Consider the following 23,268-nt stretch of genomic DNA (forward strand, 5'->3'; position numbering starts at 1 on the left):
TCGCGGTGAGGGATGGATAGTGGCTTTGCTGAGGCGAGTCAGGCTTCTGCTGCCATCCACACGCTCTTTGAGGTCACCCCACCTCAGTCCATGTCCTCCATACGCAGCCTGGGAGTGTAAAGGTTGCCCTAAGGATAGGGAGCTCTACTTCCTTAAGCTTTACTATGCTTTAAGCTGGCAGTAAGCCTAGGGCACCAAAGACACGATGGATTTTTTTGTAGTATAAAGGGGCAGGCGCTGTGCCTTCCTTCAAGGGCTTTGATCTCACCTGTTTTGGTGGTGGCCATCTGTCCCTGCGTGCTTCCCTGAGGCCCTGCCCCCAGGTCTCACCCTCTGTCCCCCACTGACATGAGAGGAGGCAGGGGCCTGCGTGCTCTGCTCTTGACACGTACCTCTTGGGGTTCACAGGGACACCCCCTGCTCTTGTCCTAGCTCTATCTCTTTCTCTGTCCGTGCCTGGTTGCCCTCATGCCTAGCCACATGAACCAAATGGCTGTCGTATGTGGTTCAGCTAAAAACACATCTTCGTGACAACGGTGCCAAGTGGGAATGCCCATACTGGAGTTTTGGAGCTGCAGGCAGAATGGAAGTGTGGTACTTTTGTTTCAGGATGGATGTTTTGTGTGAAGACCCCAGGTATTGCTGCATTTGGCACCACAACCTCGGGGCCTTCCTGAGAGCTGATTTTATGACAATAGGGGTGGCCCATGGGAACTCACCCAACAACATATTAGCAGATAAAGGGAAACTGTTTTTCTCTGTGTTTTTGTTGTGCTCTGTTTTGTAGCTGAGCTGTGAAGTTGTGATAATTTCACCAGTTCCTCACTGTGTGCAGAGAAACCATTTTTCCTGTCTTGTGTTGGGAGTTAGTGCTGTTACAGGAATGCTACTCTATGTTGTCTCTCAATCTGCCATTTAATTAGAGAACAATTTTCTATTTATTAATGCCCTGCAGATTTAGTTGTGTTTTTAAGTAATTTGTGACATTCCACTGGGTGTTGTAGGGAAAGCTAATGTTAGTATCTGATGCTGTATGTCTCAAAAGTGTGTAATGCGTCTAACCTGCCGAGGTCTCTGTGTTAGTGTTGCAAGCTTCAAGGTAAGGTAGGTAGGGGGAAACATGCAGTAAAAGTAAATTATAGGTGAATGCAGTTCATTTTTAAGTGAAAACGATAAGAGGAATTCCTCTGGGTAAGGAGGAGGGGAGGGTTGGTGGAAAGTGATTCTCTTGTTAAACACGAATGTGAACTACTCTAGTTATAAACCCTTGGTATTTAGGAAAACATTAGGAGCTTCTCCAGGTGTATTCACTACCGAGTGAAGAAAGAGAATACAGAAACTTTAGAGAAAACAGTATTTAGAAAAGCAGTTGTCTATTTGTGTTCTCTTCCCTGTTTTTAGGATTTATTAGTTCAAGGAATTTGTTGTAAAGCAGTGATAGAACGGAATACTTTCAAACATGGTTTGGTGTGTTAAACTTACCAAAAATTGGATGTCATGCCAGGCATATTATAAAATTGTACCATTAATTTTTTGTTAAAAACTAGAAATATAACACTTGGTCACATTCAGCCCTAGTGTTAATTTCCAAAAGAAAAAAAGTGCTTTACTTTGTCAAACTTATACTGCATTTCCTTCCATAATTCACTGTAGCTAAAAATTACAATTTAGGCCTTAAATGGATTCATGAAATACTCATGTGTTCATTTTATTAAAGAGGTACATGTAAAGTGTGGAGCAAGTAGGAAAAGAGAGGGGTGGAAAATACTGTTTTATGTTGACTTACTTAACTTGAAGCAAAGTGTACATTCGGTTAGGCTTCCTAGCACACTGTCTTTTTTCCTCCCTAAGGAGTTGCTTAAATATGGTTGGGTCAGATAAGCTCATACTTTGCCATGATGCAGCAGACAAGTCTCATCTACTCTTTAAGAGGGTATAAAATTGTACAGTAATTAGAGCACATGGATCAGTTTATAGAACTCTTCTTGAATGTCTGTCTAAAAAGTTAAGTTGATAACCTGCTCTCACTTTTTATAAAGAAAAGAAAAAAAGGAAAATGGGGTTGTTATTATAAAACTTGCATTGAATTGAGGTGCTGTTTGCAAGAGTCTCAAAGAGATCCAGACATACAAGGTTACAAGATCGTTTTCAGTGGACAAGCACAAACTCTGCTTAAACCGTCTGTGCACCTGTTGGAAAACGTGTTTTCTTATTCAATAAAAACTAACAAGTTGAATGAGAATTGCTAATACTTAACCAGAGGGTAAAATGTTCTGTCTTTGTTCTGGTAGTGACACTGTAGTGATGAAGTCCCTGAGCAGGAGTGAAAGAGCCAAAAGAAGAGGCGAAAGGTTCATGGGTAATCTGCCCTCTAACTGTATCTTGCTCCCTGCCATGACAATTTGGAATGGAGTTGCTTGGAGGCACTGTGTGCTGTAGGTGGAATATCAAAGCAGTCTTGAGGCTGAACTGGCTGAGATGTGAAGCCAAATGGAACTGCAAAGATTTTCATTAATAATGAGATAAATACTTGCCCAAGTACAGGAAATAAGTGGTTGAGGCTGATGTTTACAATACACTTGCAAACCTATACTAAAAAGGCACTAGGAAATGCCTTCAAGGTTTTATATGTGTTTCTGTAGTCGATGTCGTATTTTTTTCAGCTGTCAGAATTATAGATACAACCAATAATCAACCTTCATTGATGCTACAGTAGCTATAAAGATTGTGAACATCAAATTACAGCTGTGCTTCCTCTTTCACATCATACATTGAGTTCCAGTGATCTGGTTTTACTAACACCAATGCTGATGACAGCTGAATATTCAGATGAATTTTACTCCTTATTTTACTGCACTTGATTTTTCTGCAGTTGTTCTGAGTCGGGTGGGTAACTGAGAATAAAAATAGCTAGTAAAACTGTGCAAATGAAGGCACAGTATTAGGCAAGCATTGTCAAATAGATGTTTTTTAATCTTTTGTAGAATCACTTATAATTGAAAATACAGTTCTGACTTTTTCTCTGGCACTGAGAATGTTACTGTATCACTCCCTAATGTGAAATCTGGACAGTTTATGGGCACTAAAGAAAAATGACGCTAAGGGATAAGAAAAATATCAAGAAAGAACCATACTGTTAGAATGGCAAAAGCCTCTTGGTCTCATGGAGGCTGATGAGAAAGGATTATTAGAAAAATTGGCCATTGTGCAATGACATTTTTTTTCTGTAATGTTTACTGTAGTACAGAATAATGTATTTTTCTCTGTGGACGAGTCAGCAGTTTGTCATCAAAATCAGGGTGGCCAGCAGGCTGAGGGAGGTGACCCTGCCACTCTGCTCTGGTGAGACCCCACCTGCAGTGCTGTGTCCAGCTCTGGAGTCCCCAGCAGGAGAAGGGAGAAGTTGCCTTTGAACAAGTCCAGAGAAGGCTATGAAGATGCTCAGAGGGCTGGAGCACCTCTGCTATGGAGACAGGATGAGAGAGATGGAGTTACTCAGCCTGGAGAAAAGAAGGTTCCAAGGAGAGTTTAAGGAGAGTTTAGAGTCCCTTTCAGTCCTATAGGGACTTCAGAGACTCTAAAGAGGCTACAAGGGTAGCTGGAGAGGGGTTTTTACAAGGGCATTTTGTGATGCTAGAATGGTTTGAAACTGAAAGAGGGGAGATAAACAAAATGTTAGGAGGGAATTCTTTACCTGGAGGTTAGCAAGACACTGGATGGGGAAAGTTGTGGATGCCCTGTCCCTGGAAGGGCTCATGGCCAAAACAATTCTATGACTGGGACATTGATTTATGGATTGTTTAAGGGGTTTTTTTCCCCCAATTTTGATTCTTCTTCTCTGCCCTCCCTCTCATCCTCCCAGTCCCAATTTTTATGTGGAAGAGAAAGTTAAGACATTGTTCAGTGAGAATTAATGCTTTGGTCATATTCTCTAGAGCTGTGCAAGGTGGGCGATGAGAGCATTGCTAAATATAACATGACAAAGTAACAAGTATAAAGCATCATAAATATAAAATGAAACCTCTTTTGGCTACTATTAATAATCGAATTTATAACAGGAAAAATAAGAGTTTCACTTCCTCCTGTCAAAAATTCAGTCACTTTCAAACACTGTTAATTATTATGTATAATCTGGCATTGGTGATAGACAATGTTACAACAAAAGGTTTTTTAAAAAAGAAAAAAAACAAAACCCCAAGTGCCAATAGAATATTGCAGGCATTAAATTTTGATTTGAAATGAGACATGCTATGATTTAGTCTTGAGAGTGTCAGCATGATTTGCTTCTTGATCCGAGCTGGTTTATAGTTTCTGAAATGAAACGTATATAATTTAGAGGGGTTTTGTGGATTTTTTTTTTTTTTTGGTTGATTTTCGGGCTTTTTTGTTTGGTTGGTTTTGGTGGTGGTGGGTTTGTTTGTGAAACACTTGAAGGATTCATGTACCACACAATCACAGCACCACATTTAAACTGGCCAAAGTCAGTTGCAAATGGGAACCTTTTTAGGTTTTGGTATAACTAGAATAGGTTCTATACTAAGGGTTTTTGTATATAAATATCAAACTGAGGTTATATACATAACTGTTTTATTTTTGTAAATATGAATATATTTGTGGTGTTCTGTGACCTCCTAGCTCTGTTCACATGTCAATTACAAGCCATTCTCTTGTGTTCTTGCACAAAATCTACTTGTGTTACTATCTCCATCTTGTTATCTCTGGCACTGTATTCCTATGCTATTTTTCCCAGCAGTACTCATTTCACTGTGAAAGAGACAATGAAAATGGTCAGAGAATGAAGAACAGTTGTGCAATATGACACAGATAATGTTTGGTTTTTTAATCTCAAGAACAGAGAGGAACACCTTAAGATAAGGAGAGACAGAGCTTCCTATGACAGCAGGAAAGTTTGACTTTGCTGTCATTTAAAATTCCCTTTCAAAGGCCATGTTTGTGTTTTAAATGAAATGTGAGGCTGAACTTTATGCTCTGCCAGATAACAGTAGTAGTGATGCAAGTGCTTCCTTTGAATTCTGCAGGTAAGGAGTAGCTACAATGTGGGGTTGTGGTGTGGTGGTGCCCAGTGTTTTGCAGGGGAGAAGGAAAATTATATTCTCAGTGACCTGTGTGAACACCAAAGGGCCCAACAGAGCCTGAAATTTGCCACTTGTTGTCTGTTCGGTCTCTGTACTTCCAGACTCAACATTTCTTGAAGTGTGCCTCTACTGAATATATCAATATGGAGAAAATAAATGGGACAAATCTAATCGGGGGAAAATGTTAGCTTTTCTTGTCCTCCGTCACTTGTATTTCTCTTCCATCTGCCACACATACTCCTAATGACAGAGAAATGTGTTTTAAGTTTCAGTTATTGACATGAAAGTCTTTAAAAGTAGACTGAAATATCATCTTTTTTATGGTTGTTAAATAGGTATCAATTCCCATGTTTGGGATGGCAATGCCCAAGGTTTACTGCACTGTTGTTCCTGGAAATGCATACCACAGAGACAGTGTATTTCTTGAGAGTAGAGGTCAGCCTGAGGGTGTCCCTGCCTTAAGCTAGCCTAACATCTGGTTGCAGCATTTGACTCTACTACACCTGCTCCTGCACTCCTACCTGCCCTTTGTACTTTTTCTGGCTTTTGTATCTAACCTTTCATTGAACTAGGACAGCTCTGTCAGAAAGTGGAGGAATTTGCTTTGTCTTTTGTTTTGTGGTTGGTTGGTTTTCAATGGGGTTAGTTCTGTGTTAAGTTATTGGGCTGAAACAATTCAAATTCATGTTGGATGAATGTTGGAGCTGTCTTGGTTTAAGTGGGGACATCAACAGGCAGAAGCTGAGTTGTGCTTAGCTTTGAGGGAACTGTTGTGACAAAGAGCAGCTCAAGCAGATTTGTCACTTGATATTTAAAACAGAGGGTGAGCCACTTCAAAATGGACTTCTGAGGGGAAATGTGAGAACATCACTTTATGCTTACTCTGTATTCTTAACTCTCTGTTGTGCTCAGCCAGTAACTCTTGTAAACAAAACATTCCTATTCTGCCCACAGCATTGGAAACATATAAAAAAGAATTTTAAAATTTAATGTGGTTAATAAGATACAAACCAATAAAGTTTTTGAGTAATTCTGACTTATTCTCCTTGCTGGGAAGAAGAAAGAACTCTCATTTTCAAACTTCTGAGGATAGATATGGGTATATGTAACTTTAAAGATGACAACATCCTTTGCTGAGTCTGACAGCTCTCCATGTGAAGCTGTTCACAAGTTTGCCATTTACCTTTTAGTCAGAACTTTAAAAGTTAAGAGCAACCACTATGAAAATACAAGATTGGTGATAAAAGACACATTGTACAGCTGAACAATGCGTAGCATTTGTGTGACAGCAAAAACTGGTTTATCAGGTTCACTGCAGACAAGTATAGATAAACCCTTGAAACACTGAAAAATCTCTTGGAGTATTGGATGGATATTCTCAGAAAAAAAAAAAAAGAGTACCAGGACCAGAGGCAGCAAAATAAGAACTGCAAAGTCTAGGCTGTAACTGGTGTGAGTGAGAACTCACTCACTGGTGTGTAGTGAGAACCCAAAGCCAGGCTGTTGGTTGATGTGAACGCTCTTTCATATGGGAAAAAAAAAACAAAAAACAACAACACAGAAAAGCACTGAAAATCCTGCCCAGCTGTTCTCAGCCATGGGAGCAAAAGACATCCAAGTGTGCTGGAGTACTGGCCTGGTCCCAAGCCTGTGTGCATGCGCAGCACAGATAAAGCACAGACAGCCCCCAGACAGATAAATGACTGATTAACTGAAATGTGTGAGCCTCTGTCCTGTTGCTGCTGGCAGCTCTGCCAGTGAGGTTGCAGCTGCAGAGCTCAGCTGCTGCTCAAATCCAGGCAAACTGCTTTTTGCTGGAAAAACTGTAGAAGGGCAGCTGTTCCTCCAGGGACCTGACTCTGCTGGGGAGTCGGGTGAAATAATGATTAAAAGAGTCCGTGGGGAAGGCTCTCAGTGAGGAAGAGCGGTGTTGCAGTCTCAGGCTCACTGGTCATCCTGCATCCAGACCACCACCCCACGGAATGCAGTAGGTTCCCTGGGGGTGCTACTGGTAGGAAAGGAGGCCCAGGTTTGAGATGGCAGAAAGTATCCTTTTGTTGCATCTTGCAATTCTCTGGGCTGCCAAAAAAACTTCTCTGATTTGCAGGGAAATGATCTGAGGCACTCACCGATTTTGCTAGCAATTACCTTGTTACAGAGAGGCTGCTTGAGAAACAAAACCCACCTACTCCGAAGGTGAAGTAGTATTTGCCTTTAAATTCTGATAGTATTGCCAGTTAGGCACCATGCAAAACTTTCATATTTCTAAAGTACAATTAATGGGTAGCATTGAGGATAAAATGAGAGCACACAAATGATCTCAGTGTTAATGGCATGTCTGTGGTGTTTTCCTGCTCTCTTGTAGAACAAGATGCAGCTATAATTATTTCTGCTGTTTTCATTCAAAGTATTAATCCACAAATAGTTATAGCCCTGAACAACTGAACCAGTTTTTAACATTATTAAGCCAGAGTTCCAGTATTGTGCAGGCTCAGAACATAAGTTGTGTAAAAGGATAATAAGAAAGTCAAAAGACCTTCTTTGGAGACTAAATATTGACCCTTGTTCACTGGAACTAGAATCACAGAACAGTTTGGGCTGGAATGAAGCTTTAAAGAACACAGAATCATAGCATGGTTTGTGTTGGAAAGGGCCTTTGAAGATCATCTCATCCTGCCATGGGCAGGGTCACCTTGCACTAGATCAGGATTCTCAGAGCTCCATCTAATTTGGCTTTGGACTTGAAGCCACAACTTCTCTGGGCAGCTTGCTCCAGTGCCTCACTAATTCTTGGTGTCCAATTTAAACCTACCCTCCTTCAGTTTAAAACCATTACCTTGTGCCCTGTTATTACACACTCTAGGAAAAGGTCTCCCTCCCTGTTTCTTAAGTATTGAAAGGCCACAATAAGGTCTTTCAGATCAATGAATACTGAGAATCCAAGAGCAGAAACCTCATTTTCAGCAGATCTTAGGACTGTGTGCAAGCAGTCAAAATCTGTGGAAATTCTTAGATTCTGACTGAAATGAGGACTCTGCTAGGGAATAGGTGTATGAGGTACCTGCAAAATCCCAGGGATGGAATTACTGGGATGATTTTGAATGGAGCAGGCTGATTCTGACAGGAGACTGCCTTGCCTCAAACTGTTAGGTGAGCTTTCTAATTCCTTTATCCAATGGATCTTTTGCAAAGGATCCTAAACCACACCAAACATCACACTGAATCAAATCAAAGTAGTTGAAACGACAGTAAATTTTAAAGCCAGGTTTAGACATATTCTAAAGTGCAGTTTGTGACTTGTGCATAGGAATTATCATACCCTGTGTGAAGTAAAAATAAAGTTTATTTGTTTTCAAACCCTCTAGAGGACCAAATGGAATAATTCAATTAAAGCAGGAAAGGAAAAGAAATCACAAAAATTTTTAAAATTTTTAAAAAAGAAAAAAGAGAGAGAAAATTCCTTGAAAAAAAATGCACATTGAGAAAGAGTACAACTTGAATCCGAAGCAAGGGGAACTGACCTTAAAATGTTGTGACTACTCAGTCCCTTATTTCCTGTTTATTTCTCTTTGTTTTATTTTGCAACATGCTCCAGACTTTTTGAATTTTATAATATAAATAAAGAGATATGATTTTTTGTCAAATAATTTCCCACACAGCAGATGTTTCTACAAAAATAAGTATTCAGAAAATCCTTTTTATTTCAACAAGGAAAGTATTTTTCAAACTACTGTAGAAACAAAACAAAGATATCTTGTTTTTCCAACTGATGCACTTACATGAAATGCCTGCATCACTCAGAGATAGTTTTGTATTTGTTAACTGAGTTGCAGCACCTTTCACAAGATGTTTTAAGATTAAATATTACAGATTCTGAAGTAGAAAGTTTTTGTCCGCATCTCTTTCCCACTTGTGTGTTTAGAGACTAATTTTGTGCAGCAGGTTTTCCTCAGAAGTGGCATGTGAGCTTTATCTCTCCTGTCCTGCCTGTGCACCTTCTGCCCTACATGACCAAGATCCTGCTCTGCACCCCTGGGAGGTTAAGTGGGCAAGATGGTGCATGGCTTTTCCACACTCAGTAAGAAAACCCCAAGAAAAATGGTACAATAAAACAGATATTGTAATACGATACAATGAAAATAGGAATAAAGATAGCCAGCAGATCCTGCATCCCTTCAGGTGCTGGGAATCTGGCTTGCAAATGACATGGGACAGCCTCATGGTGAATTTTCCCATGGCCTTGCCCCCTTGTCAATATAGTCCAAAACCAGTGTATGGATTCATAATGTACTGGAAAGTAGGAAAATATAAACACACTTCCTAGGTATGTAAACCTTGACTTTTCTCAGGGTACTGGGCAAAAGAAATAAAGCATGTTGAAAAAATAAAGCAAAATTATCTCTAGCTGAGAGGATAGCACAGAGAGTGACTTATACAGAAAACACTGAGCTCCTGTTGAAACTTGAGGCCGTGGGTGACATTGTTGCCTTTAGTTACCCAGTCACAGATAGGTCACAGCCTCAGCTTATGGACAGTAGCTATATTTAAAAATGACACTCTGGCTTTGCACTGAGAACAGTTTTGCTGATAAGTTCAGGAACCAGTGAAGCTTCGTGACTCATGGCCATCCTGATTTTACAATTTGCCTATTAGTACACATTAATTAATATCTGTAATATCATATTTTGTTTACTCTGCATCTTATCTCAGGGTTTCATCCTCTTGCCCTTTTCTGTATTGTAATCCCTGTGTTCAGTGGGACTGTTTGCACAATGGAGGATTATTCATGGGAATAAATTATTATCCAGAAAGTATGTCCATAAGTCCCTTACACTCCACTCAGCTGTCCCCAAATCAATAAGTGATTTTTTACTTGCTAAAAGCCTGATCCAGTATCTGTATCCATCAATGATTTAGTGACTTCTCCACTGAATGCCTCTTTAAAGGAGGGCAAGGACTGGGAACATAGTAGAGACTGGCATGAGGGGAGGGAAAGAAAAGGAACCAGCTCTCATTGTAGGTCAGCAAAGTCTACGGGGCCAATATAAGTGTGTCACCCTTCAAATTCAGATTTGAGATCTTAACTCTATTTTCTGATGTCAGGCTGCTTTATATTTCAGTGTGAAAAGCTGCTTTATGAACAGTAAACTACTATGCACTACTTTATGAGCAGGAGAAACTTCTTTTACTGCAATTGCCAGCATGCAAAAGGCAAGAGGAAGCAATTGTCATTGTTTACATCACACATTGCCTTTCAACTATTGTGTTAAGAGAACAAATTCTAGCATAAATCAATGTTTTACAACTGTGTTTTTTCCTTCTGAAGTATGTAATCATTGTGTCTTCTTTATCTCATAGTGTGATTACATCTTGCACAAACTGCAGATAAACTCTAGATAGATACAGATAAAATCTGGAAGACAAAGTCTTAAAAAGGAAGACAGGTGAAGAGTTCATGAGGGCTGAAGGTTTGGAAGGAGCTTCATTTGTCTTTAGTCCTACTCAGATTGCAAAGAGTAGACATGACTATTATTTTCCCAGACAAAATATTGCACCGTATTTGGCACCTCTAACAACAGCAGTATCTTGGATAGAGATAGCAAAGGAAGGTATGAAGGGTATGAAGGCTGGCTTGAGAAAAGCTGCCAACAATTTTCCCTACAGAGAAAGAAGAATGTTGCCATTAGGGATTCAGTTATCAGTGGGAAAGGTTTTGCAAAGATATGAATACAGGATTTGCTTGCAAGTTTGTGGTACTCAGTCTCAGAGGTGCTGCACAAAGGCATATCCCTATGGATACTGCTGGTGTAATGTGAATAACTGAGAAAATGGTGCTTGGTTTTAGGACTAAGTGTACTGTCAGCACAAAATGCACGGCTTCAAGCACCAGGAGTTTTCTATTGCAACACAGGCAAGTTCCTTCAGTTGCAGGGAAACTATTCTGGTGGCTGGTTAGGGGAGAACCTCTGTCCTTTTAATCCCTAGTTCAACCTATCTGCTTGCCATGGTCTCTCTGATTTTACTATCTTGGCAGTGATCTTGTTTGACCTCTTCAGCTCTTCCTCATATATCCAAAGCATGAAATTGTATTTTCATAGTATAAATTCACCAGTCAGGATATAAATGACATTTTTTTTTGTGTTGGACTCTCTTTTAAAGAACTAGTGAGCATCAGCACTTTTTGCCTGTTGAGTGGCACAAACCTATCCCAAAACAGGAATCAGATTCTTGCCTAAATATTGCTGCACAGAAGTTTCCAACTCCACACTGGCAAGGTGTGATAGGCGTTACCTCGATGTGAGTGATAGAGATCTGGGGCACACCTGCGCAGGAACCTGCAGTGGGTGGCCAGCAAAGCCTCATGAGAAACCCTGCCTGGCTTTCTGGAGGCTGCTCCGTGAATGGAAAGCCCAGCTCATTACCGGCAAGAAGTCAAACTTTTCCAAGGTCCATGTAAGGTGCTCAGGGAGCCTGTTTCTAGCAAGAAGGCAGGAAGAAACAGCCTCTATTTTAAGGAGATTATCTTCAACAAAGATTTGTCAAGAGGAAGCACAGCGAAAGCTGAAGCCAAGACACATGCTCCTGTGACCCAGTTACCTTCCAGAAACCCAGGCAAGACAGAAAGGACTCTGGCTTCCAGCTACAAGAGAGGTGTTGAGCATTAACACATAGTAACCTAATTAATTTATTCTCCCAGTGGATAATTACTAGCTTTTTCTTTTTTGTGTTGCAAAGTAGCAGCCAAATAATGGTGCTGATATTAATTAACTAGCCAATGGGAGGCGAGATGGTCTGAGGAGAGATTTCATACAAAAATTAATTAATGCTCTGACCTAGTTTAAAGTGTTGCTTAAGTGGAAATTGGGGGGAAGATGACTTCAATCAGTTATGGATCTTTTCACATCCTTTTTACCAGTCAAGTAATGAGTCTTTCCATGTGATCCACAGCACTTCAATAAGCAACCTAAAAGAATTTAGTGAACACACCAGAAATATGTAATTCCCAAGGCAAACATAATTTCTTCTTTATGAACACACCTGAGTTAGCAAAGGAAAAGATCCTTCTTTCTCAAACCAAGCCCCTGGTTTATTGCTGAGCTCAGCTGAGGGCATGTGATGGGTATTAAAAGCTCTGCTGTCTTAACCAAATTATAACTATCTCTGTGTTTCTTCCTTTTTTCTTACCAGATTTGTTTTAATCCTACATGTCTCAGATTAATAACTCTCGCTTTGATTTATTTTTCCATTACTGAAAATAAGGCACTTCAGGATTTTATTTAATCTCTTTATTTCTTTGGGAAGTAAAAGATGATTTCACTAACTTATCATCCGTAAATTCTTCCTATAAAAGCAGATTTTGCCTCATTTCTGAAAACCAGGGTTCTCTGCAGTTCTTGCCAAAGGCCCACAGCAATTTATAACCACCAAATCATTTGCAAACTGATGCCAAAAAAATGCATGACATTGATTGTTGCTTTACTATTCTTCATAGGTTGTGCTTTGCTTTGCATTGTCCTGTATTGAAAAGTTGTTGTCTGAATGGGCAGCATAACCACATTGGAGAAGAAATGAGGTTTTAGTTCCCTCCAGTTTCACAAGCAGGAATACAAGGCACAAGGACATGAAATTAATTTACCAAGATCATAGTAGTGCAGTCAAACCATCCCATCCTTTGCCCAGCATTGTACTTTCTTCTTTGTCAGCATTGTACTATCTTCCTCTCAGCTGGCAAAGTGCAGTTAGGATTATTGCAGTTAGAAGGCCACAGAAAGATACTGTTTTACAATTTGTGCATCAGGTGAACTCCAGTCTTGTAAGAATCTCTTCCTTTCCATAAACAACTTTGTCAGGATGGTTGGGAGTCAAGTCTTGCACCCAAATATTGTGAAATGTTGACTCACAAAGCAAGCAGCTCTGTTTAAGTCGCTACAAATCAATTAATCACTGAAGCAGACTCTTACCTGGCAGCTGAGCTTCACATACCTGTTTAGGTATCTAGAGATAAGTGGAGCTACACAGTCTTTTCTAGGTCACTTCACTAAAACTCCATAAAATTCATCCTCTGCAAATCACAACATAATGTTTTATTGGGAGCCTGAGACAACTGCTTTCTGGGAGGTAGAAATTATACACCCTTGGGATCTGACTTCTCCATAAAATGCAGCCCAGTCCTGCATGAGGAATATGTCTAAACCTTCCTGAATCCTATTAAAACCTCTTTTTGTCCAGGACACACAAAATACCTATTTTCCTCTTTTTGTGCAAGAAGAAGTAAATAAGGCATCCAAGGAACATCAGGGCTGGAAAGGATTAATGAACTGTGGCCCTGTCTCCAGCACCTGATTTGGGTTGGGGAGGCAGTTTGTACAAGAGAAGGGAGAGCTAGGTACAGCTGTCATTAGGAATTGATCAGTGTTCCTTGTAGCTTTGGATGTGGGGGAAGCTTTAGCTTCTTGCTGCTGTGATTTTGTCCTAAATAAGCGACCAATGGCTTTCAAAGAAGAGGCTAAAGGACTTGGGTGCTGGCTTGTAGGGAAGCTAGGCTGCCCACCTTCAGTGATCTATTTTGTTATTATTTTAAATATTTAAATATTCCCCTTCTGTACTGAATATAGAATGTATTGGAATTGAACTCTCACTAAAATTGGAGAGTGCTGAGTGATGGTGATTATGCCCATGTGGGCACTTCCTGAACGCTGGACTGTGATGCTTGTTTGGACTTAGCTCCACAGCAGTCTCCTTTGGCATGTCCTTGCACACGATTTCTGAGAATATGGCTGAGCCTTGTCCTGGAAATACACATCCTTCAGCAATACTTCTTGTCTTTTCTACAGGTTTTGTATTTTTCGTTTACATGATGGTTCTTGATGAGCTTCTGAGCTCAAGGCAATATGATCTCCTATCCCTCCCCTCCTCGAGGAATGCAGGGGGACTGAAGGAGCAACTGCTTAGAGATTCCTGGCAGAGAGTCTTGCCCTTGGCACTCTGACTCAAGGCACATGATTGTGTAACACACCCACTGGTGTGGATGTTACGTTGGCTTGTTTGCAAATACTGGCAATTTCAGCTGAGAGGTGCCGAGTGCTTACAACCATCCAGCAGGATCCTCTTGGTGACCTTTGTGAAGAGTGTCACATCTTTAGTGGCAGCAACCAATTACTGGCATGACCAGGAGGTAAATGTAGTAGTAGCCACCAGTCTCTAGAAGGGCAGCTGAAAAGATGACAGAGCCAAATTCTCCTTGGTGGTGGGAGATGATATAATAAGAGGCAAAGATCACAAACTGTGGCTCAGAATGTTGGGAAAAACTTCATCATGGGGGAAATGTGCAGCCCTGGGACAGATCACTAGAGTGATTGGAGGAACCTCCATCCTTGGAGGCGGTTCAAGTTTCTACTGGACAAAGCCACAGCAGACCTGATTTAGCATTGACAATCATCCAGGAGGATAGGATAGAGAGTGACTTCCAAAGGTCCCTTCCAGCCAAATACTCCTGGGATGACAATCTCCCTGTTGGCTGTGGGAAGACAGGGCAGAGCCTGTGGATCTCTGACTGAGGGTCTGAGCATGCTGTGTGAGGAAGGAAAACCTGAACGGCAGCAGATGACCAGCTGGATCCCAGGCAGCTCTCATGCTGTTCCACCAACAAGTAAGCCCTCCGGCCTTTCTCCAGCTATGAGGCAGCTGCAAGGACAGTTCTGTGGTATGAAAACACTCCTGGCAGTAGGGGATCCACTAAAGATACAAGCAGACATTTGCCCGCTTCTATCATTGTAATAGGGAGCAGGGGAAGGAAAGAGCTGAAGAGCCTTGTGGCCAGCAAGCCTGACTTTCTGTGCTAGTTAAAAATCAGTGTGAAAGCCCAAGTGTTGATTAAAACCCATATGCTCCCTGTTCATGTCTTACCTAAGTCTATCCAGAATATATGCAGATGTACTTGCTTAAACTTTGTGCAGAGATGTGACATTAACTTCTATAGCTGCTTAAGACTGCAGTAACTGAGAAGCTGTATTACCTCCAGAAATTGAATGCCATCCCTAGAGGCACATAGCACGGTATTTAGGGACTATTCTGGAAATAATTTTTGTCCAAAAATGTATTTAAATGCATTTTTAAAAATAGCTAATATGTCAGATTGCTAGTCTCTGGCATTCATTGTGATGAATCAGTGGTCAGTTATTTCTTGGCAGGGAAGTAAAAATTACTGTCTTGAGAAATATTGAAAAAAACCAGCATGTACAATCTAAAAACTAAATGAGCAAGACACCACGTAAACAATATCTCAATTTTGGGGGGAGTGGAGGGGATCAGGGGAGGTGGAATAATTTAGTTTAAAGCGTGCTAGGTCTTTGAGGAAGAAATGGGAGCACTACAGAGACTGCATGTGGTACAAGAAGGCAGTTGTATTCTAGTCCTTAGTTTTTCCAGATTGAACTTAATCTGTAATTTTAAAGGCTTACACAACACAAAAAAGAGGGTTTTCAAGGGGAAAATTCAGATTAATCCCGCATCCTGGCAACAGGATTGGTAATTGTTATTGGTGGTAATGTAAAAATCCACTGCACTTGACATGATTCAAGGGCACCTAAATGAACCATTAGCACAAAAAAGTGTCAAATTAATGAATCAGTATCCATGCTTATCCTGAATGAGGTAATGCTTTTCCTGCTCAGAGATTGTGACAGACAACATGAACAAGAAGCAATCTTAGCATGATGAGTTTCTGTCCCTCTGATTGTACCCCAGGTGAGAAGGGCTTCTAGGGTTATCAACTGACAGCCTTCAGTGCAAAGCAGCTGCTTTTGGGCTGTGGAAGTTCATCCTTTGCTCATTTGTTGGCACAGGGCAGCTGCCTGTGTGGCCTCTCGAACACACATCACTGCCAGCCAGGAGAAGCAGCTTGCCTTTTTTTAGCCTTGTCTATGCTATTTCATCCCAAGCCATTTTCGGGCAGAAGGGGCAGGTTTGGCTGTGATCTATTTCCTGCCCTACCTATGACAGTTCAGTTTTGGACATCAGATCTAGTCTAGCATTTTTAGTTCACTGTCTCATAGGCTCTGGATGCTCTACTCAAGACAGGATTTCTAAAGGGAATATTTTCCCACTATCTCTCAGGGACTTCCTAGTAGGAGTATTCCAAGGATATTTTGCATTTTTGTGCTGTTTCATGTATGGTTTGGTTTCAGTCCTTGGCAGCTCCTTGAGTTTGTGATTATAGTCTTATTTAACATCCTTTGCTATGGAAACTGGTAATAGTACCAGGGAATTGCTAAGCAAATTTATGAGAGCGAGGGAAGCATCAATAGACATGATGTTTATGAGGCAATGCGCTATTCTTTTCATATAAACCCAAAGGAGCGGGGAAACGCAGGAAGGGAGGATGCATCTATTGCCAGAATAATGGTCTCACAAGGATCACGTAGCTGTTTTAATTTCTGTAACATAGAACATACTGTGCTTGAAAAAGACAAGATTTCATTCCAATCTATGAGAACTTGCAATTATTTAGTAACTCCATGTTCCCCTGACGGTGAGAGAGCAGCAGATTAGATTCAGTACCAGATCCCACTGAAATATTAAATATACCATTGCTCTAATTTCTGATTTTAAAGGCTAAATGGAGGTAAAAATATTTGTTTGGTACTTCTAAGCTACAGACATGCACGGTTTGACTGACAGTTTTGCCATAGCAGGTACAACCACTGGATGCAGCAGGGGTGAGGGGTGACTTGCTTTCTAACAACATTGTGACACTGGAAAGGAAGTCACAGACTTCCAAGTGACCAAAGTAGGAACTGATCAACCTCTCCTACCTTCAAGGGTCTTGAGCTGCTGTGTGTGTATTAAAACTCCAGATAGGAAGGAAGGATTCCAGGAAGGAAGGAAGGATTCCAGGAAGGAAGGAAGGATTCCCGGAAGGAAGGATTCCAGGAAGGAGTCCAGGAAGGAAGGATTCCAGGAAGGAAGGAAGGATTCCAGGAAGGAAGGATTCCAGGAAGGAAGGAAGGATTCCAGGAAGGAAGGAAGGAAGGATTCCAGGAAGAAGGATTCCAGGAAGAAGGATTCCAGGAAGGAAGGAAGGAAGGATTCCAGGAAGGAAGGATTCCCGGAAGGAAGGATTCCAGGAAGGATTCCAGGAAGGAAGGATTCCAGGAAGGATGGAAGGATTCCAGGAAGGAAGGAAGGATTCCAGGAAGGAAGGAAGGATTCCAGGAAGGATTCCAGGAAGGAAGGATTCCAGGACGGAAGGAAGGATTCCAGGAAGGAAGGAAGGATTGCAGGAAGGAAGGAAGGATTCCAGGAAGGAAGGATTCCAGGAAGGAAGGAAGGATTCCAGGAAGGAAGGAAGAATTCCAGGAAGGATGGAAGGATTCCAGGAAGGAAGGATTCCAGGAAGGAAGGAAGGATTCCAGGAAGGAAGGATTCCAGGAAGGATTCCAGGAAGGAAGGATTCCAGGAAGGAAGGAAGGATTCCAGGAAGGATTCCAGGAAGGAAGGATTCCAGGAAGGAAGGATTCCAGGAAGGAAGGAAGGATTCCAGGAAGGAAGGATTCCAGGAAGGAAGGAAGGATTCCAGGAAGGAAGGAAGGATTCCAGGAAGGAAGGATTGCAGGAAGGAAGGAAGGATTGCAGGAAGGAAGGATTCCAGGAAGGAAGGAAGGATTCCAGGAAGGATTCCAGGAAGGAAGGAAGGATTCCAGGAAGGAAGGAAGGAGTCCAGGAAGGATTCCAGGAAGGAAGGAAGGATTCCAGGAAGGAAGGAAGTATTCCAGGAAGGAAGGATTCCAGGAAGGATTCCAGGAAGGAAGGATTCCAGGAAGGAAGGAAGGAGTCCAGGAAGGAAGGAAGGAAGGAAGGAAGGAAGGATTCCAGGAAGGAAGGAAGGATTCCCGGAAGGAAGGATTCCAGGAAGGATTCCAGGAAGGAAGGATTCCAGGAAGGAAGGAAGGATTCCAGGAAGGAAGGATTCCAGGAAGGAAGGAAGGATTCCAGGAAGAAGGATTCCAGGAAGAAGGAAGGAAGGATTCCAGGAAGGAAGGAAGCATTCCCGGAAGGAAGGATTCCAGGAAGGATTGCAGGAAGGAAGGAAGGATTCCAGGAAGGATGGAAGGATTCCAGGAAGGAAGGAAGGATTCCAGGAAGGAAGGATTCCAGGAAGGAAGGATTCCAGGAAGGATTCCAGGAAGGAAGGATTCCAGGAAGGAAGGATTCCAGGAAGGAAGGAAGGGTTCCCGGAAGGAAGGAAGGAAGGAAGGAAGGAAGGAAGGAAGGAAGGAAGGAAGGAAGGAAGGAAGGAAGGAAGGATTCCAGGACGGAAGGAAGGATTCCAGGAAGGAAGGAAGGATTCCAGGAAGGAAGGAAGGATTCCAGGAAGAAGGATTCCAGGAAGGAAGGAAGGAAGGATTCCAGGAAGGAAGGATTCCCGGAAGGAAGGATTCCAGGAAGGATTCCAGGAAGGATTCCAGGAAGGAAGGATTCCAGGAAGGATGGAAGGATTCCAGGAAGGAAGGAAGGATTCCAGGAAGGAAGGATTCCAGGAAGGAAGGAAGGATTCCAGGAAGGAAGGATTCCAGGACGGAAGGAAGGATTCCAGGAAGGAAGGAAGGATTGCAGGAAGGAAGGAAGGATTGCAGGAAGGAAGGATTCCAGGAAGGAAGGAAGGATTCCAGGAAGGAAGGAAGGATTCCAGGAAGGATGGAAGGATTCCAGGAAGGAAGGATTCCAGGAAGGAAGGAAGGAAGGAAGGATTCCAGGAAGGATTCCAGGAAGGAAGGATTCCAGGAAGGAAGGAAGGATTGCAGGAAGGAAGGATTCCAGGAAGGAAGGAAGAAAGGAAGGAGTCCAGGAAGGATTCTAGGAAGGAAGGAAGGATTCCAGGAAGGAAGGATTCCAGGAAGGAAGGATTCCAGGAAGGAAGGAAGGATTCCAGGAAGGAAGGAAGGATTCCAGGAAGGTAGGAAGGATTCCAGGAAGGAAGGATTCCAGGAAGGAAGGAAGGAAGGATTCCAGGAAGAAGGATTCCAGGAAGGAAGGAAGGATTCCAGGAAGGAAGGAAGGATTCCCGGAAGGAAGGATTCCATTAAGGATTCCAGGAAGGATTCCAGGAAGGAAGGATTCCAGGAAGGAAGGAAGGATTCCAGGAAGGAAGGAAGGATTCCAGGAAGGAAGGATTCCAGGAAGGAAGGAAGGATTCCAGGAAGGAAGGAAGGATTCCAGGAAGGATTCCAGGAAGGAAGGAAGGATTCCAGGAAGGAAGGATTCCAGGACGGAAGGAAGGACTCCAGGAAGGAAGGAAGGATTCCAGGAAGGAAGGAAGGATTCCAGGAAGGAAGGATTCCAGGAAGGAAGGATTCCAGGAAGGAAGGAAGGATTCCAGGAAGGAAGGAAGGATTCCAGGAAGGAAGGATTCCAGGAAGGATTCCAGGAAGGAAGGATTCCAGGAAGGAAGGATTCCAGGAAGGAAGGATTCCAGGAAGGAAGGAAGGATTCCAGGAAGGAAGGAAGGATTCCAGGAAGGAAGGATTCCAGGAAGGAAGGATTCCAGGAAGGAAGGAAGGATTCCAGGAAGGATTCCAGGAAGGAAGGATTCCAGGAAGGAAGGATTCCAGGAAGGAAGGAAGGAAGGAAGGAGTCCAGGAAGGATTCCAGGAAGGAAGGAAGGATTCCAGGAAGGAAGGATTCCAGGAAGGAAGGATTCCAGGAAGGAAGGAAGGATTCCAGGAAGGAAGGAAGGATTCCAGGAAGGAAAGAAGGATTCCAGGAAGGAAGGAAGGATTCCAGGAAGGAAGGAAGGATTCCAGGAAGGAAGGAAGGATTCCCGGAAGGAAGGATTCCAGGAAGGATTGCAGGAAGGAGGGATTCCAGGAAGGAAGGAAGGATTCCAGGAAGGAAGGATTCCAGGAAGGAAGGAAGGATTCCAGGAAGGAAGGAAGGAAGGATTCCAGGAAGAAGGATTCCAGGAAGGAAGGAAGGATTCCAGGAAGGAAGGATTCCAGGAAGGAAGGAAGGAAGGAAGGAGTCCAGGAAGGATTCCAGGAAGGAAGGAAGGAAGGATTCCAGGAAGGAAGGAAGGATTCCAGGAAGGAAAGAAGGATTCCAGGAAGGAAGGAAGGATTCCAGGAAGGTAGGAAGGATTCCAGGAAGGAAGGATTCCAGGAAGGAAGGAAGGAAGGATTCCAGGAAGGAAGGATTCCCGGAAGGAAGGATTCCAGGAAGGATTCCAGGAAGGATTCCAGGAAGGAAGGATTCCAGGAAGGATGGAAGGATTCCAGGAAGGAAGGAAGGATTCCAGGAAGGAAGGATTCCAGGAAGGAAGGAAGGATTCCAGGAATGAAGGAAGGATTCCAGGAAGGAAGGAAGGATTCCAGGAAGGATGGAAGGATTCCAGGAAGGAAGGATTCCAGGAAGGAAGGAAGGAAGGATTCCAGGAAGGAAGGATTCCCGGAAGGAAGGATTCCAGGAAGGATTCCAGGAAGGATTCCAGGAAGGAAGGATTCCAGGAAGGATGGAAGGATTCCAGGAAGGAAGGAAGGATTCCAGGAAGGAAGGATTCCAGGAAGGAAGGAAGGATTCCAGGAAGGAAGGAAGGATTCCAGGAAGGATTCCAGGAAGGAAGGAAGGATTCCAGGAAGGAAGGATTCCAGGAAGGAAGGAAGGATTCCAGGAAGGAAGGAAGGATTCCAGGAAGGAAGGAAGGATTCCAGGAAGGAAGGATTCCAGGAAGGAAGGAAGGATTCCAGGAAGGAAGGAAGGATTCCAGGACGGAAGGAAGGATTCCAGGAAGGAAGGATTCCAGGAAGGAAGGAAGGAAGGAAGGATTCCAGGAAGGAAGGAAGGATTCCAGGAAGGATTCCAGGAAGGAAGGATTCCAGGAAGGAAGGATTCCAGGAAGGAAGGAAGGATTCCAGGAAGGAAGGATTACAGGAAGGAAGGATTCCAGGAAGGAAGGAAGGATTCCAGGAAGGAAGGAAGGATTCCAGGAAGAAGGATTCCAGGAAGGAAGGAAGGATTCCAGGAAGGAAGGAAGGATTCCAGGAAGGAAGGAAGGATTCCAGGAAGGATGGAAGGATTCCAGGAAGGAAGGATTCCAGGAAGGAAGGAAGGATTGCAGGAAGGAAGGAAGGATTACAGGAAGGAAAGAAGGATTCCAGGAAGGAAGGAAGGATTCCAGGAAGTATTCCAGGAAGGAAGGATTCCAGGAAGGAAGGATTCCAGGAAGGAAGGAAGGAAGGAGTCCAGGAAGGATTCCAGGAAGGAAGGAAGGATTCCAGGAAGGAAGGAAGGATTCCAGGAAGGAAGGATTCCAGGAAGGAAGGAAGGAAGGATTCCAGGAAGAAGGATTCCAGGAAGGAAGGAAGGATTCCAGGAAGGAAGGATTCCAGGAAGAAGGAAGGATTCCCGGAAGGAAGGATTCCAGGAAGGATTCCAGGAAGGAAGGATTCCAGGAAGGAAGGAAGGATTCCAGGAAGGAAGGAAGGAAGGATTCCAGGAAGAAGGATTCCAGGAAGAAGGATTCCAGGAAGGAAGGAAGGAAGGATTCCAGGAAGGAAGGATTCCCGGAAGGAAGGATTCCAGGAAGGATTCCAGGAAGGATTCCAGGAAGGAAGGATTCCAGGAAGGATGGAAGGATTCCAGGAAGGAAGGAAGGATTCCAGGAAGGAAGGATTCCAGGAAGGAAGGAAGGATTCCAGGAAGGATTCCAGGAAGGAAGGATTCCAGGAAGGAAGGATTCCAGGACGGAAGGAAGGATTCCAGGAAGGAAGGATTCCAGGAAGCAAGGAAGGATTCCAGGAAGGAAGGAAAGGAAGGAAGGATTCCAGGAAAGATTCCAGGAAAGATTCCAGGAAGGAAGGATTTGAGGAAGGATTCGAGGAAGGAAGGAAGGAAGGAAGGAAGGAAGGAAGGAAGGAAGGAAGGAAGGAAGGAAGGAAGGAAGGAAGGAAGGAAGGAAGGAAGGAAGGAAGGAAGGAAGGAAGGAAGGAAGGAAGGAAGGAAGGGAGGAAGGGAGGAAGGGAGGAAGGGAGGAAGGAAGGAAAGGAAGGAAGGAAGGAAGGAAGGAAGGAAGGAAGGAAGGAAGGAAGGAAGGAAGGATTCCAGGAAGAAAGGAAGGATTCCAGGAAGAAAGGAAGGATTCCAGGAAGGAAGGATTACAGGAAGGAAGGATTCCAGGAAGGATTCCCGGAAGGAAGGATTCCAGGAAGGAAGGAAGGATTCCAGGAAGAAGGATTCCAGGAAGGAAGGAAGGATTCCAGGAAGGAAGGATTCCAGGAATGAAGGAAGGATTCCAGGAAGGAAGGAAGGATTCCAGGAAGGATTCCAGGAAGAAGGATTCCAGGAAGGATTCCAGGAAGAAGGATTCCAGGAAGGAACGATTCCAGGTAGGAAGGGTTCCAGGAAGGAAGGAAGTGTGATAAATGTGATTCGTGCTAATTAAGTTGTAACTATATTAACAAAATTGTATTTAGATCAATAGAAGACAATTGTTACAGAGTGAGAAGGGGGAGATGGGTGAGACAGGATAAAAGACATCTCCCAGATGTTGGGAGTCGAAGAAGGAGGTTGGAAGAAAGTCAGATAAGAATAGTCGAAGGACGAAGGTCTGATAAGCGGCATCTAGAAATACAGCTTCAACCTTGAAGCTGTCAAAAATGGAATGATCACAAGCATGGGACTTAATTAAAGTCATGTTATGGAAAACATCTGCTCAGTCACACAGGGCGCCTGCGCTACCTGCAGGTCACACCTCGGTCACTGATGATGATGATGGGCCTTCACCGGAAATAAGACCCTTAAAAGGATAAGAGACCCCCTAACCCATTAGTAGAGCATGCGCCGTGCAGTATAGTTATGTAAATTTTAGGAATAGAAACTAGGAGGAGCTTTCTAGAAACTTCTGTAACTTACAGTATATAAGTGGGATTGTTAGCCTGGATGCTTTGATACGTGAGGAATGGCGAGCCACTCCCCGTATCCCCGGTCGGAGGGGGGCCCCTCCCCGGTCGGTTTTGCTTATGCTTTATACGAACCTCAATTATACTAAATTACTTACTGCCAAATTTTGTATATTCTTAAATATATGCACTTTGATTGTTTCATCTCCAATACTTTAATTGTCATCTCCAATACTTTGATTGTATTCATTTTGTTACTATTAAAAACTTACTATTAAATT

At 43.0% G+C, this 23,268-nt stretch overlaps 2 protein-coding genes across 3 annotated transcripts in view; both read left to right on the forward strand.

The window, feature by feature from the left end:
* The first annotated feature begins 12 nt into the window (after nt 1-12).
* LOC148224170 (uncharacterized) lies at nt 13-23,200 on the forward strand. Its single transcript, XM_088160712.1, has 3 exons — nt 13-116; nt 2,292-2,359; nt 19,182-23,200. Exons 1-3 carry the CDS (start codon nt 13-15, stop codon nt 20,222-20,224), a joined length of 1,215 nt encoding a protein of 404 aa, XP_088016838.1. The 3' UTR covers nt 20,225-23,200.
* The window catches only part of CHGB (chromogranin B), a 64,074-nt gene continuing 60,350 nt past the window's right edge, over nt 19,545-23,268 (forward strand). The window contains exon 1 of one of the 2 annotated variants that reach the window (XM_088160894.1): nt 19,545-22,474. In XM_088160894.1, coding sequence (XP_088017020.1) covers nt 20,470-22,474 — 2,005 coding nt within the window. In that variant the 5' untranslated portion in view covers nt 19,545-20,469. The remainder of the gene's footprint in view (nt 22,475-23,268) is intronic. The other variant, XM_088160892.1, reaches the window with a different exon arrangement.

Source organism: Sturnus vulgaris, chromosome 3 (genome assembly GCF_052056855.1).
Source record: "Sturnus vulgaris isolate bStuVul1 chromosome 3, bStuVul1.hap1, whole genome shotgun sequence".
NCBI classification, from domain to species: domain Eukaryota; kingdom Metazoa; phylum Chordata; class Aves; order Passeriformes; family Sturnidae; genus Sturnus; species Sturnus vulgaris.